Consider the following 17,043-nt stretch of genomic DNA (forward strand, 5'->3'; position numbering starts at 1 on the left):
GCGGAACCCCGGACCTTATTTAACCTGTCTCGGTGCGGTGGACATGGGGACCCGGCGGAACCCCGGACCTTATTTAACCCGTCTCTCGGTGCGGTGGACATGGGGATCCGGCGGAACCCCAGACCTTATTTAACCCGTCTCTCGGTGCGGTGGACATGGGGACCCGGCGGAACACCGGACCTTATTTAACCCGTCTCAGTGCGGTGGACATGGGGACCCGGCGGAACCCCGGACCTTATTTAACCTGTCTCTTAGTGCGGTGGACATCGGGACCCGGCGGAACCCCGGACCTTATTTAACCCGTCTCTCGGTGCGGTGGACATGGGGACCCGGCGGAACCCCGGACCTTATTTAACCCGTCTCTCGGTGCGGTGGACATGGGGATCCGGCGGAACCCCAGACCTTATTTAACCCGTCTCTCGGTGCGGTGGACATGGGGACCCGGCGGAACACCGGACCTTATTTAACCCGTCTCAGTGCGGTGGACATGGGGACCCGGCGGAACCCCGGACCTTATTTAACCTGTCTCTTAGTGCGGTGGACATCGGGACCCGGCGGAACCCCGGACCTTATTTAACCCGTCTCTCGGTGCGGTGGACATGGGGACCCGGCGGAACCCCGGACCTTATTTAACCTGTCTCTTAGTGCGGTGGACATCGGGACCCGGCGGAACCCCGGACCTTATTTAACCCGTCTGTCAGTGCGGTGGACATCGGGACCCGGCGGAACACCGGACCTTATTTAACCTGTCTCTCAGTGCGGTGGACATTAGGACCCGGCGGAACACCGGACCTTATTTAACCCGTCTGTCGGTGCGGTGGACATTAGGACCCGGCGGAACCCTGGACCTTATTTAACCTGTCTCTCGGTGCGGTGGACATGGGGACCCGGCAGAACCCCGGACCTTATTTAACCTGTCTCTCGGTGCGGTGGACATGGGGACCCGGCGGAACCCCGGACCTTATTTAACCCGTCTCTCGGTGCGGTGGACATGGGGACCCGGCGGAACCCCGGACCTTATTTAACCCGTCTCTCGGTGCGGTGGACATGGGGACCCGGCGGAACCCCGGACCTTATTTAACCCGTCTCTCGGTGCGGTGGACATGGGGACCCGGCGGAACCCCGGACCTTATTTAACCCGTCTCTCGGTGCGGTGGACATGGGGACCCGGCGGAACCCCGGACCTTATTTAACCCGTCTCTCGGTGTGGTGGACATGGGGACCCTGCGGAACCCCGGACCTTATTTAACCTGTCTCTCGGTGCGGTGGACATCGGGACCCGGCGGAACCCCGGACCTTATTTAAACTGTCTATCAGTGCGGTGGACATGGGGACCCGGCGGAACCCCGGACCTTATTTAACCCGTCTCTCGGTGCGGTGGACATGGGGACCCTGCGGAACCCCGGACCTTATTTAACCTGTCTCTCGGTGCGGTGGACATCGGGACCCGGCGGAACCCCGGACCTTATTTAACCCGTCTCTCGGTGCGGTGGACATGGGGACCCTGCGGAACCCCGGACCTTATTTAACCTGTCTCTCGGTGCGGTGGACATCGGGACCCGGCGGAACCCCGGACCTTATTTAAACTGTCTATCAGTGCGGTGGACATGGGGACCCGGCGGAACCCCGGACCTTATTTAAACTGTCTATCAGTGCGGTGGACATGGGGACCTGGCGGAACCTCGGACCTTATTTAACCTGTCTCTCGGTGCGGTGGACGTCGGGACCCTGCGGAACCCCGGACCTTATTTAACCTGTCTCTCGGTGCGGTGGACATGGGGACCCAGCGGAACTCCGGACCTTATTTAACCTGTCTCTCGGTGCGGTGGACATCGGGACCCTGCGGAACCCCGGACCTTATTTAACCTGTCTCTCGGTGCGGTGGACGTCGGGACCTGGCGGAACCCCGGACCTTATTTAACCTGTCTCTCGGTGCGGTGGACGTCGGGACCCGGCGGAACCCTGGACCTTATTTAACCCGTCTCTCGGTGCGGTGGACATGGGGACCCGGCGGAACACCGGACCTTATTTAACCCGTCTCTCGGTGCGGTGGACATGGGGACCCAGCGGAACCCTGGACCTTATTTAACCCGTCTGTCGGTGCGGTGGACATGGGGACCCGGCGGAACCCCGGACCTTATTTAACCCGTCTCTCGGTGCGGTGGACATGGGGACCCGGCGGAACCCCGGACCTTATTTAACCCGTCTGTCGGTGCGGTGGACATGGGGACCCGGCGGAACCCCGGACCTTATTTAACCCGTCTCTCGGTGCGGTGGACATGGGGACCCGGCGGAACCCTGGACCTTATTTAACCTGTCTCTCGGTGCGGTGGACATGGGGACCAGGCGGAACACCGGACCTTATTTAACCTGTCTCTCGGTGTGGTGGACATGGGGACCCGGCGGAACCCCAGACCTTATTTAACCCGTCTCTCGGTGCGGTGGACGTCGGGACCCGGCGGAACCCCGGACCTTATTTAACCTGTCTCTCGGTGCGGTGGACATGGGGACCCGGCGGAACCCCAGACCTTATTTAACCCGTCTCTCGGTGCGGTGGACGTCGGGAACTGGCGGAACCCCGGACCTTATTTAACCTGTCTCTCGGTGCGGTGGACGTCGGGACCCGGCGGAACCCTGGACCTTATTTAACCTGTCTCTCGGTGTGGTGGACATGGGGACCCGGCGGAACCCTGGACCTTATTTAACCCGTCTCTCGGTGCGGTGGACATGGGGACCCAGCGGAACCCTGGACCTTATTTAACCCGTCTGTCGGTGCGGTGGACATGGGGACCCGGCGGAACCCTGGACCTTATTTAACCCGTCTCTCGGTGCGGTGGACATGGGGACCCGGCGGAACACCGGACCTTATTTAACCCGTCTCTCGGTGCGGTGGACATGGGGACCCGGCGGAACCCCGGACCTTATTTAACCCGTCTCAGTGCGGTGGACATGGGGACCCGGCGGAACCCCGGACCTTATTTAACCTGTCTCTTAGTGCGGTGGACATCGGGACCCGGCGGAACCCCGGACCTTATTTAACCCGTCTCTCGGTGCGGTGGACATGGGGACCCGGCGGAACCCCGGACCTTATTTAACCCGTCTGTCGGTGCGGTGGACGTCGGGACCTGGCGGAACCCCGGACCTTATTTAACCTGTCTCTCGGTGCGGTGGACATGGGGACCCGGCGGAACCCCGGACCTTATTTAACCTGTCTCTCGGTGCGGTGGACATGGGGACCCGGCGGAACCCCGGACCTCATTTAACCTGTCTCAGTGCGGTGGACATTAGGACCCGGCGGAACCCCGGACCTTATTTAACCCGTCTCTCGGTGCGGTGGACGTCGGGACCCGGCGGAACCCCGGACCTTATTTAACCCGTCTCTCGGTGCGGTGGACATGGGGACCCGGCGGAACACCGGACCTTATTTAACCTGTCTCTCGGTGCGGTGGACATGGGGACCAGGCGGAACCCCGGACCTTATTTAACCCGTCTCTCAGTGCGGTGGACATGGGGACCCGGCGGAACCCCGGACCTTATTTAACCCGTCTCTCGGTGCGGTGGACGTCGGGACCCGGCGGAACCCCGGACCTTATTTAACCTGTCTCTCAGTGCGGTGGACATTAGGATCCACGGCGTTCCTGCTCGCGAAAATTATAGCGGTCGAAAATAAAGTTGGATTAATAAAGCAATGGGAAAGAGGTGAGACGCCATCGGCCATCGGAAAAGCGTTGGGCTGCAGCCGGTCAACGATCGGAACAATTTTAAAGGATAAAGTGAGAAAGGCCCTGCCCTGATGAAAGCTACAATTATTACGAAGCAACGCAGTGGCTTAGTGACTGGGTTTTGGAGTTTTTGACCCCCCACATCAACCTGGCACGGTGGAGAGTGCACTCGGGAACGATCTGTCCCGAGCCCGGCGCTGAAACATACGTTCTTACGTGTTTTACATGCACAGAAAGGTAAAATATATACTGTACACTAAGACAAACGTTTGAATAACTGACGCCAAATAAACCGGGATGTACCTGTTCCGACTGACATAGTAAGGGAACTCCCGATCTTTGTCGACCGCGATGCACGATAACCCACACACATCCTCCCGTATGATTTAAATCGTCTCTCGGTTACTCACAGTACCTAACACAGTGTATATGCCGTGTAAAATGGCAGTCACGCTGCATCGTTTCGGGAATAACGACAAGGGAAGAAAGTCTGTGCACACTCGAACGAACAGGTCTTCCGGGCCTTCGCGATCCGCGGCCGGCTGAATCCGGGCACGCGGAACTCGCGGATCCGGGTGGGGGAGGGGGGGGGGGTGGCGCTATCAACTCGCGGGAGAGTCCCGGAAATTCCGGGAGAGGTGGGATGTACGCTCAACGCAACAGCACAACAGCGACCGTTAACCGCAAAACCGGGCTCCGGGAGCGTCCTTTCCCCGCTGGCAATCTGCGCGAGCGCGACCGCGCCCTCCTCCGCCCTTACCCACGTCGGCCGGGAAGGGGGGCTTCATCCGGGGCTTGCCCTGCTTGCCCTCGATGGACTCGATGAGGGCCGTCTCCTCGCCGCAGATGTAGGCGCCCGCCCCGCGGAAGACGAAGACGTCGAAGTCGTAGCCGGAGCCGCAGGCGTTCTTCCCGACCAGGCCAGCCTCGTAGGCCTCGCGGATGGCCACCTGCCCGAGGGAGGGGAGCGGAGTCAGGTCGGCCGCCGAGGCCCTCAAACCCTCACCAGCACCAGCCCCTCCACCGACCCGCTGGGATGGCGACCAGAGGGCAGGGGTCGAGGGTGAAAGGTGAGAGGCTGAAGGGGAACGCGAGGGGAAACCTCTTCACTCAGAGGGAGGTGAGGCTGTGGGACGAGCCGCCAGCACAAGTGGCGAACGCGAGCTCAATTTCAGTGTCGGAGAGGAGCTTGGACGGGTACCCGGGCGGGAGGGAGTGCGGAGGGCTGTGGTCCCACAGGTCGATGGCAGTCGGCCGTTTAAATGGTACAGCATGGACTAGATGGGCCAAAGGGCCCGAGGAAGTGGTCGAGGCAGGTACATTAACGACACTCGGACAGGGACACGGATAGGAAAGGTTGAGAGGGATACGGGTGGTCCCTCTGTGGAAGGAGCTGCCGGAGGAAGTGGTCGAGGCAGGTACATTAACGACACTCGGACAGGACGCGGAGAGGAAAGGTTTAGACGGATACGGGTGGTCAGCCTGTGGAAGGAGCTGCCGGAGGAAGTGGTCGAGGCAGGTACATTAACGACACTCGGACAGGGACACGGATAGGAAACGTTTAGAGGGATACGGGTGGTCCGTCTGTGGAAGGAGCTGCCTGAGGAAGTGGTCAAGGCAGTTATATTATGGAGACTGGGAGGGGTGCAGGGGTATAAGGGGCTGACAGAGACAGGGATGGAGACAAGGAGGGAGGGGGTGAAGGAGACAGGGAGGGTTGCAGAGAAGGGAATGGACGACAGAGACGAGGTAGGGAGTTCTGGACGGACAGAATCACCTGAAGGTTTGAAGCCTCATTGTAGAACTCCCCACGGATGTAGATATAGGCGGCTTGGGCTCCCATCGACCGACCTGCCACCAGGCACCCCTCGATTAACTTGTGGGGGTCGTGTCGAATGATCTCCCGGTCCTTGCAGGTACCGGGCTCCCCCTCATCCGCATTCACCACCAGGTACTTGGGTCTGTGACAGGAGTCAGACACAGAGTGAATCTCCCTCCACACCGTCCCATCACACACTCCCTGGGTCAGACACAGAGTGAATCTCCCTCCACACCGTCCCATCACACACTCCCGAGGTCAGACACAGAGTGAATCCCCCTCCGCACCGTCCCATCACACACTCCCGGGGTCAGACACAGAGTGAATCTCCCTCCACACCGTCCCATCACACACACCCGGGGTCAGACACAGAGTGAATCTCCCTCCACACCGTCCCGTCACACAATCCCGGGGTCAGACACAGAGTGAATCTCCCTCCACACCGTCCCGTCACACAATCCCGGGGTCAGACACAGAGTGAATCTCCCTCCACACCGTCCCATCACACACACCCGGGGTAAGACACAGAGTGGATCTCCCTCCACACCGTCCCATCACACACTCCCGGGGTCAGACACAGAGTGAATCTCCCTCCACTCCGTCCGATCACACACTCCCGGTGTCAGACACAGAGTGAATCTCCCTCCACACCGTCCCATCACACACTCCCGGGGTCAGACACAGAGTGAATCTCCCTCCGCACCGTCCCATCACACACTCCCGTGGTCAGACACAGAGTGAATCTCCAACCACACCGTCCCATCACACACTCCCGGGGTCAGACACAGAGTGAATCTCCCTCCGCACCGTCCCATCACACTCCCGGGGTCAGACACAGAGTGAATCTCCCTCCACACCGTCCCATCACACACTCCCGGGGTCAGACACAGTGTGAATCTCCCTCCACACCGTCCCATCACACACTCCCGGTGTCAGACACAGAGTGAATCTCCCTCCACACCGTCCCATCACACACTCCCGGTGTCAGACACAGAGTGAATCTCCCTCCACACCGTCCCATCACACACTCCCGTGGTCAGACACAGAGTGAATCTCCCTCCGCACCGTCCCATCACACACTCCCGTGGTCAGACACAGAGTGAATCTCCCTCCACACCGTCCTATCACACACTCCCGGGGTCAGACACAGAGTGAATCTCCCTCCACACCGTCCCATCACACACTCCCGTGGTCAGACACAGATCTGAATCTCCCTCCACACCGTCCCATCACACACTCCCGGGGTCAGACACAGAGTGAATCTCCCTCCACACCGTCACATCACACACTCCCAGGGTCAGACACAGAGTGAATCTCCCTCCGTACCGTCCCATCACACACTCCCGGGGTCAGACACAGAGTGAATCTCCCTCCACACCGTCCCATCACACACTCCCGGGGTCAGACACAGAGTGAATCTCCCTCCTCACCGTCCCATCACACACTCCCAGGTCAGACACAGAGTGAATCTCCCTCCTCACCGTCCCATCACACACTCCCAGGTCAGACACAGAGCGAATCTCCCTCCTCACCTGCCATCTGAAGGCTTGTTCATGAAGCCCCACTTCATGCCGGTCGGAAACCCGGCCCCTCCCCGACCCCTCAGCCCGGACGTCTTCACCTCCCCGAGGATCCAGTCCGCCCCCTTCAGCAGGATCTCCTTCGTCTTGTACCAGTCTCCCCGCCGTAGCGCTCCCTTCAGCCTGGGGGGACAAGAGTGGAGGGGAGTGGGAAGAAGGGGAAAAGAGTGAGGGGGATTGAAAAAGATTTATGTCCTGTTATCACCCTGATAGCGAGGATGTGCCCCCAATTTCCTGTGAGTTATGGAGCGTCCGAATTTCCCTGGCAGATCAGGGAGTGCTGACGTTCACGTCCCAGATGGAGGCAACTCAGAATTGATAACCCTTCGCCTTGGGGGCTTCAGAAAAGACACCCCCTCCCGTTAAGTACGGGGGCATCACAAGTTCCCCCGCCCGTAAAAAATGAGCAGCCAGGAAGATCCATTACTCAAACAGGGGATGTCCGCAAATACCCCAACTCCTGAATGAGGGAATGTGCACCAATACCCCAACCCTGAATTAGGGAATGTCCACAAATACCCCAACCCTGAATTAGGGAATGTCCACAAATACCCCAACCCCTGAATAAGGGGATGTCCACAAATACCCCAACCCTGAATTAGGGAATGTCCTCAAATACCCCAACCCTGAATTAGGGAATGTCCACAAATACCCCAACCCCTGAATAAGGGGACGTCCACAAATAACACAACCTTCTGAATTAGGGAATGTCCACAAATACCCCAACCCCTGAATTAGGGGACGTCCACAAATACCCCAACCCCTGAATAAGGGGATGTCCACAAATACCCCAACCCTGAATTAGGGAATGTCCACAAATACCCCAACCCTGAATTAGGGAATGTCCACAAATACCCCAACCCCTGAATAAGGGGACGTCCACAAATAACACAACCTTCTGAATTAGGGAATGTCCACAAATACCCCAACCCCTGAATTAGGGGACGTCCACAAATACCCCAACCCCTGAATTAGGGGACGTCCACAAATAACACAACCTTCTGAATTAGGGAATGTCCACAAATACCCCAACCCTGAATTAGGGAATGTCCACAAATACCCCAACCCCTGAATAAGGGGATGTCCACAAATACCCCAAGCCCTGAATTAGGGAATGTCCACAAATACCCCAACCCCTGAATTAGGGAATGTCCACAAATACCCCAACCCCTGAATTAGGGGACGTCCACAAATATCCCAACCCCTGAATTAGGGGACGTCCACAAATACCCCAACCTTCTGCATTAGGGAACGTCCACAAATACCCGAAACCCTGAATTAGGGAACGTCCACAAATTCCCCAAACCCTGAATGGTGGAACGTCCTCAAATACCCCAATCCCTGAATAAGGAAAGGTCCACAAATTTCCCAATCCCTGAATGAGGGGACGTTCACAAATACCCCAACCCCTGAATTAGGGAATGTCCACAAATACCCCAACCCCTGAATTAGGGGACGTCCACAAATTCCCCAATCCCGGAATTAGGGAACGTCCACAAATACCCCAACCTTCTGCATTAGGGAACGTCCACAAATACCCGAAACCCTGAATTAGGGAACGTCCACAAATTCCCCAAACCCTGAATGGTGGAACGTCCTCAAATACCCCAATCCCTGAATAAGGAAAGGTCCACAAATTTCCCAATCCCTGAATGAGGGGACGTTCACAAATACCCCAACCTTCTGAATTAGGGAATGTCCACAAATACCCCAACCCTGAATTAGGGAATGTCCACAAATACCCCAACCCCTGAATAAGGGGATGTCCACAAATACCCCAACCCTGAATTAGGGAATGTCCACAAATACCCCAACCCTGAATTAGGGAATGTCCACAAATACCCCAACCCCTGAATAAGGGGACGTCCACAAATAACACAACCTTCTGAATTAGGGAATGTCCACAAATACCCCAACCCCTGAATTAGGGGACGTCCACAAATACCCCAACCCCTGAATTAGGGAATGTCCACAAATACCCCAACCCCTGAATTAGGGGACGTCCACAAATAACACAACCTTCTGAATTAGGGAATGTCCACAAATACCCCAACCCTGAATTAGGGAATGTCCACAAATACCCCAACCCCTGAATAAGGGGATGTCCACAAATACCCCAAGCCCTGAATTAGGGAATGTCCACAAATACCCCAACCCCTGAATTAGGGAATGTCCACAAATACCCCAACCCCTGAATTAGGGGACGTCCACAAATATCCCAACCCCTGAATTAGGGGACGTCCACAAATACCCCAACCTTCTGCATTAGGGAACGTCCACAAATACCCGAAACCCTGAATTAGGGAACGTCCACAAATTCCCCAAACCCTGAATGGTGGAACGTCCTCAAATACCCCAATCCCTGAATAAGGAAAGGTCCACAAATTTCCCAATCCCTGAATGAGGGGACGTTCACAAATACCCCAACCCCTGAATTAGGGAATGTCCACAAATACCCCAACCCCTGAATTAGGGGACGTCCACAAATTCCCCAATCCCGGAATGTGGGAACGTCCACAAATACCCCAATCCCTGAATGAGGGAATGTCCACAAATTCCATCCCGCTCCCCCCTCAGTGGAGTGCCTGCATTTTCCCTTCCACTGTCTGGAAGCGTCACCGTTATGTTATCCCTGTGAGAGAGCGTCCCCGTTTTCCTCCCCTCACAGTGAGAGGACACCTCCCTCCATGAGCCTGCGACCATCTCCCCTCGGTTAGGGATCGCCTCTGAATTCCTCTCACCTCCAGTCGTGCCTGCCATACAGGTTGGTGAAGATACGGTCCTCATCCTTCAGCGGGCCGTATTTGGTCTTGGCGGGAGCCTCCTGTGATGGGAGGGAGGGGCACAGTCGTCAGCGAGATCCCACCCTCCGACAACTGTGACCGGTGTGGGGAGTCGAGGGACAGGGGGACCTCGGGGTACGAGGGTAGGACATGCACTGTGAATGTTGGGGAGTGTCGAGGGACGGGGGGACCTCGGCGTACGAGGGTGGGACACACACCGTGAACGGTGGGGAGTGTCGAGGGACAGGGGGACCTCGGCGTACGAGGGTCGGACACACACCGTGAACGGTGGGGAGTGTCGAGGGACGGGGGGACCTCGGCGTACGAGGGTAGGACACACACCGTGAACGGTGGGGAGTGTTGAGGGACGGGGGGACCTCGGCGTACGAGGGCAGGACACACACCATGGACGGTGGGGAGTGTCGAGGGACGGGGGAACTCGGCGTACGAGGGTAGGACACACACCGTGAACGGTGGGGAGTGTCGAGGGACAGGGGGACCTCGGCGTACAAGGGTAGGACACACACCGTGAACAGTGGGGAGTATCGAGGGACGGGGGGACCTCGGCGTATGAGGGTAGGACACACACGGTGAACGGTGGGGAGTGTCGAGGGACGGGGGGACCTCGGCGTACGAGGGTAGGACACACACCGTGAACAGTGGGGAGTGTCGAGGGACGGGGGGACCTCGGCGTACATGGGTGGGAATCGCAAAAGGTCGGTTTGCAGGGGCAGCAGGCTATCAAGAAGGAAAATAGGACGCTGGCCTTCGTTGCTGGAGGGGTCGAATTCAAGAGCAGGGAGGTCATGCTGTAACTATACAGGGTACTGGTGAGGCCGCACCGGGAGTACTGTGTGCAGTTCCGGTCTACGTACTTGAGGAAGGATATACTGGCTTTGGAGGCAGTGCAGAGGAGGCTCACCGGGCTGATTCCAGGGATGAAGGAGTTAACCTATGAGGAGAGATTGAGTCACCTGGGACTGTACTCTCTGGAGTTCAGAAGAATGAGAGGGGATCTTATAGAAACAGACAAAATTTTGAAAGGGACAGATAAGATAGATGTAGGAAAGTTGTTTCCATTGGTGGGTGAGACTCGAACTAGGGGACATTGCCTCAAGGTTCAGGGGAGAAGATTTAGGACGGAGATGGGGAGAAACTGTTTTTCCCAGAGAGTGGTGAATCTGTGGAATTCTCTGCCCAGGGAAGCAGCTGAGGCTTCCTCACTAAATATACTTAAGAAACAGTTAGGTAGGTTTTTACACAGCAAAGTAATTAAGGGTTCTGGGGAAAAGGCCGGTCGATGGAGCTGAGTTTACGGACAGATCGGCCATCATCTCATTGAAGGGCGGAATAGGATCGATGGGCCGGATGGCCTACTCCTGCCCCTATTTCTTATGTTATGTTCTTAAATCAATTACAGTGTAATTGACTTAGACAAATTGGAAGACTGGGCAAAAAAGTGGCAGATGGAATACAGTATTTTGGTAAAAAGGAACAAGAGCGCGGACTATTCTCTCACCGGGGAGAAGGTTCGAACATTAAGAGGTGCAGAGCGACTTGGGAGACCTCGTGCAGGACTCCTGGAAGGTTAATTCTGAGGCTGAGTCTGTGGGAAAGAAGGCAAATGCAATGCTGGCGCTTATTTAAACAATAGACTATAGGTGCAGGAGTCGGCCATTCAGCCCTTTGAAAGGACTGGTTTAAGGTGGGCATTGGAGAGGATGTTCCCTATGGTGGGGGGGGGGGGGTATCCAGAACTAGAGGGCACAGCCTCAAAATTGAGGGGCGCCACTTTAGGACAGAGGTGAAGGAGGAATTCTTTGCGCCAGAGAGCGGTGAAGCTGTGGAACGCTCGGCCACGGAGGCCAAGACCTTGGGTAGACTAAAAGCAAAAATCGGTATGTTTACTGATTGGTCAAGGAGGGAAGGCAGGTGAGCGGGATCTGGGGTTGAGAGGGTGAGCAGCTTTAAGTTCCTTGGCATAAACATCACCGAGGATCTCACATGGTCTGTACACACCGGCTCTGAGGTGGTGAAAAAGACACGACAGCGCCTCTTTCACCTCAGACGGTTGAGGAAGTTTGGGACGGGCCCTCAGATCCCAAGAACTTTCTACGGGGTCACGATCGAGAGCATCCTGACCGGCTGCATCACTGCCCGGTACGGGAATGGTACCTCCCTCCATCGCAGGACTCTGCAGAGAGTGGTGCGGACAGCCCAGCCCATCTGTAGTGTGAACTTCCCACGATTCCGGACACTTACAGAGACAGGTGCGTAAAAAGGGGCCCGAAGGATCACTGGGGACCCGAGTCGCCCCAACCACAAACTGTTCCAGCCGCTACCGTCTGGGAAACGGCACCGCAGCATAAAAGCCAGGACCGACAGACTCCGGGACAGCTTCTCCCACCAGGCCATCAGACTGATTAACTCACACTGATACAATTGTATTTATACGTTATATTGACTGTCCTGTTGTACATACACGATTTATTATAAATTACTATAAATTGCACATTTAGACGGAGGTGTAACTTAAAGATTTATTACTCCTCATGTACATAAAGGATGCAAGTAATAAAGTCAATTCAAAATTCTATTCAATTCTTCTGCAGTATTAGTTCCTCAGTATTATTACCCCTCACATCCCCCCTCTCACCTTCAGTGCTTGCCCTCTGGTATGAGACATGTCAACCCTGGGAAACAGATACCCCCCTGTCCACTCTATCTATGCCCCTCATAATCCTGTAAACCGCTCTCAGATATCCCCTCGGCCTCCGGCGTAAGGAACCCACGTTTATCCAGCCACTTGTGACAGCACATGTAAACCAGACGGCCCCCTGGTGAATCTCTTCTGCCCCCTCTCCAAAGCCTCAACATCCTTCCTGTAGAGGGACGGCCAGAGCTGTCCACAATTTTCCAGGTGTGGCCTAACCAGAGTTTGATAAAGCTGAGATCAAACACACTTGACTTCCGAACTCTGAGAAGAGTGGTGGCGGGGGTGGAAGTCGGGGCTGGAACGGGAGGAGAGGGTGGCCGGAGGCTTACCTGCTGGGGGGGCGAGGTGAGGTGGCGCACCGCGGAGGAGGCGGACGACGGGGAGAGGAGGGGAGGGCGGAAGCAGCCCCACAGCCGAGTCACCGACAGCATCTGCGGGGGGAGAGAGAGACAGAAGGAGGTCATTTGCCCCTGAAGCTGAAAAATCAAAACAACCCATGCCCCTCCACCCTTATTGAGCCCATCGGGCTTCCGTAACCAGCTTCCCCCACCCCAGTGTCCCTGGGAAACCCTCCCACTGTGCTTCACACACCCGAGGCACTTTGTCCCCAGAACTGACACTCAATCTCTCTCAAAACTGGCCGCCCAGCCCTCGCCGGGTCATAGAGCTGCCTGCTTTTTCCAGACGCCCTCCTTTCTCGTTCACTCCCTCAGTCTTCTTCTCTCCCCTTCCTCTCCTTCACTCCTCCCCTTTCCCCACTGCTATCCCTCATTTCCTCCCTCCTTTCTTCCTGTCCCTCCCTCCATCATTCCCTCCCCTCCTCTCCCTCACTCCATCATTCCCTCCCCTCCTCTCCATCATTCCCTCCCCTCCTCTCCATCATTCCCTCCCACTCCTCTCCCTCACTCCAACATTCCCTCCCCTCCTCTCCATCACTCCCTCCCCCTCCTCTCCCTCACTCCCTCCCCCTCCTCTCCCTCACTCCATCATTCTCTCCCCTCTCCCTCACTCCATCATTCCCTCCCCTCTCCCTCACTCCATCATTCCCTCCCCCTCCTCTCCCTCACTCCATCATTCCCTCCCCCTCCTCTCCCTCACTCCATCATTCCCTCCCCCTCCTCTCCCTCACTCCATCATTCCCTCCTTTCCCTCACTCCATCATTCCCTCCTCTCCCTCCCTCCATCATTCCCTCCTCTCCCTCACTCCATCATTCCCTCCCCTCAACACACACACAACACTGGTGGAACACAGCAGGCCAGGCAGCATATATAGGGAGTAGCACTGTCGGCATCTCAGGCCGAGACCCTTCCGTGTTTGGGTTTTAAATTCTCTCCTCTCCCTCACTCCATCATTCCCTCCTCTCCTCTCCCTCCCTCCATCATTCCCTCCTCTCCCTCACTCCATCATTCTCTCCCCTCCTCTCCCTCACTCCATCATTCCCTCCCCTCAACACACACACAACACTGGTGGAACACAGCATATATAGGGAGTAGCACTGTCGGCATCTCAGGCCGAGACCCTTCCGTGTTTGCGTTTTTAAATTCTCTCCTCTCCCTCATTCCATCATTCTCTCCTCTCCCTCACTCCATCATTCTCTCCCCTCCTCTCCCTCACTCCATCATTCCCTCCTCTCCCTCACTCCATCATTCCCTCCCCTCCTCTCCCTCACTCCATCATTCCCTCCCCTCCTCTCCCTCACTCCATCATTCCCTCCCCCTCCTCTCCCTCACTCCATCATTCCCTCCCCTCCTCTCCCTCACTCCATCATTCCCTCCCCCTCCTCTCCCTCACTCCATCATTCTCTCCCCTCCTCTCCCTCACTCCATCATTCCCTCCTCTCCCTCACTCCATCATTCCCTCCCCTCAACACACACACAACACTGGTGGAACACAGCATATATAGGGAGTAGCACTGTCGGCATCTCAGGCCGAGACCCTTCCGTGTTTGGGTTTTAAATTCTCTCCTCTCCCTCCCTCCATCCATCACTCACTCCCCCCAACCACTTGCCTCCTTCTCTCACTCACCTTCACCTCTTCGATGTCCCTCCGCCCGGAAGCGGAAACGCGACCGGGTCACGTGGGGCCGACCCAGCGCCACCTTTGTTCGGGGAACCCTCCAGACAGAGGGTCTCGGCCCGAAACGTTGACTGCCCGTTCCCGCGGATGCTGAGTTCCTCCAGCTTTGTTTGTACCTGTTGCTTGGGCGCCAGCATCTGCAGTGTGCTTGGCCTTTACCGCTCCCTCCAAACCCGCGGCAAACCTCCGCCATCTTGGAGAGGGGCAAACACCCGCGCATACGTCCCGCCCCCCTCTCTGATTGGCTGAGTCGCGCTTCCTGCCTTCCTCGCGTCCTTCAGCACTCTCCCTCCGATTCGCCAGTGTTTCTATCACTCTCCCGCCCCAACGCCCTGCTGCCTCCGACTGTCCCCTTCCGATTGGACCAGAAAAACATCACTCTCCCTCCCATGGGGCGGGACTCCAGCCTTCGCTCTCCCTCCCTCTTCTCTCATTGGTCGGGGCTTTCAGTCCTCTCCCTCTCATTGGCCGGGGCGTCCAGCCATCATTTGCTCAATTGTCGCGGCCGTCCCCCCCCAACTCTCTCTCCCATTGGCCGCGCGGAAATCCCGCCCCAATCTCCCATTGGCCGATCGATCCTACCCCCGTCCACGTCCATTGGTGGGGCACTTACGCTCCGCTTCTGATTGGACTGCGGGTGCCGACGAACCGTCCCCCTTGCTCCTCGGCGGAGAGAGTTTATTTTGAAGTTAAAGTTTTATTGAACGCAAACAACGACAGAGTATCGTTATCATATCGTTATCATATATCGTCTTGAAGTCTGACGTAAAAATACAAATGAAGGTTTCTTATTGCCCTATTCACACTTATGGATAATAAAATTTGCCGTAAATTACCAGAAGATTTGTGATAAACAAAGGATTATTTCTCATATAACAACCACAGCACTGAAACGGGCCATCTCGGCCCTTCTAGTCCGTGCCGACCGCTCACTCTCACCTTGTCCCACCGACCCACACTCAGCCCATGACCCTCCATTCCTTTCCTGTCCATATACCTATCCAATTTTACTTTAAATGACAATACCGAACCTGCCTCTACCACTTCTACTGGAAGCTCGTTCCACACAGCTACCACTCTCTGAGTAAAGAAATTCCCCCTCGTGTTACCCTTAAACTTTTGCCCCCTAACTCTCAACTCACGTCCTCTTGTTTGACTCCTCTACTCTCAATGGAAAAAAGCCTATCCACGTCAACTCTATCTACCCCCCTCATAATTTCAAATACCTCTATCAAGTCCCCCCTCAACCTTCTACACTCCAAAGAATAAAGACCTAACTTGTTCATCCTTTCCCTGTGACTTAGGTGCTGAAACCCAGGTAACATTCTAGTAAATCTCCTCTGTACTCTCTCTATTTTGTTGACATCTTTCCTATAATTCGGTGACCAGAACTGTACACAATACTCCAAATTCGGCCTCACCGACGCCTTGTACAATTTTAACATTACTTCCCAACTCCTATACTCAATGTTCTGATTTATAAGGGCCAGCATCCCAAAAGCTTTCTTCACCACCCTATCCCCATGAGATTCCACCTTCAGGGAACTATGCACCATTATTCCTAGATCTCTCTGTTCTACTGCATTCCTCAATGCCCGACCATTTACATTGTTTGTCCTGTTTGGATTAGTCCTACGAAAATGTAGCATCTCACAATTATCAGCATTAAACTCCATCTGCCCTCTTTCAGCCCATTCTTCTAACTGGCCTAAATCTCTCTGCAAGCTTTGAAAACCTACTTCATTATCCACAACACCACCTATCTTAGTATCATCTGCATAAGGATTGCTATGAGATTTGGTATTATTAGTAAACCCTAATGAAATGTTTTCAAAACAAAAAGTAAAATCTATATTAATGTATTGATCTATAAATTGACAAACACCAACCCTAAATGTTTTAGCACATTCACAGTCCCAAAACAGATGAAATAAGCCACAACCAGAAGTCAATGGACAATAGGTGCAGGAGTCGGCCATTCGGCCCTTCGAGCCAGCACCGCCATTCACTGTGATCATGGCTGACCATCCACAATCAGTACCACGTTCCTGCCCTCTCCCCCTATCCCTGGGCTCCGCTATCTATAAGAGCTCTATCTAACTCTTTCTTGAAGGCATCCAGAGAATTGGCCTCCACTGCCTTCTGGGGCACAGCATTCCACATATCCACCACTCTCTGGGTGAAAAAGTTTTTCCACATCTGTTCTAAATGGCCTACCCCTTATTCTTAAGCTGTGGCCTCTGGTTCAGGGCTCCCCCGACATCAGGAACATGTTTTCTGCCTCCAGCGTGTCCAATCCCTTAATAATCTTATCTGTTTCAATCAGATCCCCTCTCATCCTTCTAA

The 17,043-nt window shown here is 55.5% G+C and overlaps 1 protein-coding gene across 1 annotated transcript in view; it reads right to left on the reverse strand.

The window, feature by feature from the left end:
- Nucleotides 1–14,766, reverse strand: part of LOC132389935 (NADH dehydrogenase [ubiquinone] flavoprotein 1, mitochondrial-like) — a gene marked incomplete at its 3' end in the record, with an annotated part of 74,443 nt that extends 59,677 nt beyond the window's left edge. Inside the window, exons 1-6 of the mRNA XM_059962503.1 lie at nucleotides 14,647–14,766; nucleotides 12,950–13,051; nucleotides 9,863–9,945; nucleotides 7,074–7,244; nucleotides 5,500–5,683; nucleotides 4,483–4,672 (exon numbers count right to left, since the gene is read on the reverse strand). Coding sequence (XP_059818486.1) covers nucleotides 4,483–4,672; nucleotides 5,500–5,683; nucleotides 7,074–7,244; nucleotides 9,863–9,945; nucleotides 12,950–13,051 — 730 coding nt within the window. The remainder of the gene's footprint in view (nucleotides 1–4,482; nucleotides 4,673–5,499; nucleotides 5,684–7,073; nucleotides 7,245–9,862; nucleotides 9,946–12,949; nucleotides 13,052–14,646) is intronic.
- Nucleotides 14,767–17,043: the final 2,277 nt, after the last annotated feature.

The sequence above is a fragment of the Hypanus sabinus genome, unplaced genomic scaffold (assembly GCF_030144855.1).
Source record: "Hypanus sabinus isolate sHypSab1 unplaced genomic scaffold, sHypSab1.hap1 scaffold_711, whole genome shotgun sequence".
Classification (NCBI taxonomy): Eukaryota; Metazoa; Chordata; class Chondrichthyes; order Myliobatiformes; family Dasyatidae; genus Hypanus; species Hypanus sabinus.